We start from the raw sequence: 1,837 nt of genomic DNA, 5'->3' as shown, positions 1-1,837 counted from the left end.
TTTTTTGAGATGGAGTCTTGCTCTGTGGCCCAGGTTGGAGTGCAGTGGCGCAATCTCAGCTCACTGTACCCTCCACCTCCCAGGTTTAAGCAATTCTCTTTCCTCAGCTTCCCAAGTAGCTGGGATTACAGACACCTGCCACCACACCCGGCTATATAAAGCTACTTTTAAAGGGTTTTAGGGATAGCTGGCTGAGAATAGAAGTCAAGACAGAAAGGAGTTGATTACAAGGAGGAGAAAAGACGAGGAAACAGAGAGAAAGGGAGAGACAGAGAGTAAAAGTTAAAGGTGTTAGACTTGGGAGGCTGAGGCGAGCGGATCACCTGAGGTCGGGAGTTTGAGACCAGCCTGACCAACATGGAGAAACCCTGTCTCTACTAAAAATACCAAATTAGCCGGGCGTGGTGGCGCATGCTTGTAATCCCAGCTACTTGGGAGGCTAAGGAAGGAGAATCGCTTGAACCCGGAAGGCAGAGGTTGAGGTGAGCCGAGATTGTGCCACTGCACTGCAGCCTGGGCAACGAGAGCAAAATTCCATCTCAAATAAATAAATAAATAAAATAAAATAAATAAAGGTGTTAGGCAGAAGGAAGCCCCTGCGCTGAGGTGTGGCCAAGACAGAGAGAGAGAGAGACAGAAACACAGAGACAGAGGCGGAAACTGAGATGAAGGTCAGCGAGTGAGGGCCCCGGGACGGCAGGAGAACAGCATGGGGAAGGGTACAGAGAACGGAATGGACAAGGCATTGTCCTACAACTTTGGGGTGACTCACTGGGCATCAGCAATCCCTCAACATGGGGTCCCCCTCTCCATGAATCTGTGATTGGGGTGCCACCCTTTGATGCCAGAGTTCCCTGGCACAGTGGTGGTGGTGGTGGGCCACCCCAGGGCAGGCACCCTCGACATCTTTCAGTCCCAAATGTGGGGACCCTCTCATAACCGCTTTCTCTTTCTGTGCCCACAGGGACCCCCAGTGATGCCACCTTACCCTGTAAGTACTTGCTGACGGGTGAGGGTCTTCCCCCTTAGTGGGGGTCCCTCAGCCCCTCTTACCCTTCCCGCCTTCTGTCCATCATTCAGGGTCCCGGACATTGCCATCAACAGCTGAACAGCCTGCCCGTGAGTGGGAGGGTTAAGATGCCCCCGGGTGGGGAGTGGGAACGGTGAGAATTGGGGTGGGGGAAGCTAAGAGGGGTTGCAGCCCCAGGTGTACTAACCCAGCACCTACAGAAACGCCGGAGTCTAATGGGTGTGTCGTAGATATCTGTTGACTCTTGGAGAATAATATCGCTTCTTCCTCACTTCACAGACCATGGAAGGACCCCCAGTCTTCAACCCGGTATGGCTTAGGGGAAACAGAGATGGATGGTCGCGGGGGGGAGCACGGATCCCCGGGGAACCTGAGACAGCCAGAAAGAGAGTGGGCTGAGGGTGTTTGGGGTGGGAGGTGGGGAGAGGGTAGATGGAGTTGGTGGTCAGGTTTAGGGAGCAGAAGGGGTTGGGGATGTTTTCCAGGAGGAGTAGGGCCTCTCAGAAAATTTGTTCTTGGGCCAGGAATGGGTGGCTCACGCCTGTAATCCCAGCACTTTGGGAGGCCGAGGCGGGCAGATCACGAGGTCAGGAGAGCGAGACCATCCTGGCCAACATAGTGAAACTCCGTCTCTACTAAAAATACAAAAATTAGCTGGACGTGGTGGCAGGCGCCTGTAATCCCAGCTACTCAGGAGGCTGAGGCAGGAGAATCACTTGAACCAGGAAATCGGAGGTGGCAGTGAGCCGGGATTGTGCCACAGCACTTCAGCCTGGTGACAGAGCAAGACTCTGTCTTAAAAAAAAA

At 53.7% G+C, this 1,837-nt stretch overlaps 1 protein-coding gene across 1 annotated transcript in view; it reads left to right on the top strand.

Annotated features, from left to right (window-relative positions):
• Positions 1-1,837, top strand: part of LGALS4 (lectin, galactoside-binding, soluble, 4) — a 14,516-nt gene that overhangs the window by 11,076 nt on the left and 1,603 nt on the right. Inside the window, exons 4-6 of the mRNA XM_011973406.1 lie at positions 849-991; positions 1,081-1,119; positions 1,310-1,339. Coding sequence (XP_011828796.1) covers positions 849-991; positions 1,081-1,119; positions 1,310-1,339 — 212 coding nt within the window. The remainder of the gene's footprint in view (positions 1-848; positions 992-1,080; positions 1,120-1,309; positions 1,340-1,837) is intronic.

The sequence above is a fragment of the Mandrillus leucophaeus genome, unplaced genomic scaffold (genome assembly GCF_000951045.1).
Source record: "Mandrillus leucophaeus isolate KB7577 unplaced genomic scaffold, Mleu.le_1.0 Scaffold137, whole genome shotgun sequence".
NCBI lineage: Eukaryota > Metazoa > Chordata > Mammalia > Primates > Cercopithecidae > Mandrillus > Mandrillus leucophaeus.
This window is presented reverse-complemented; position numbering and strand designations above follow the sequence as displayed.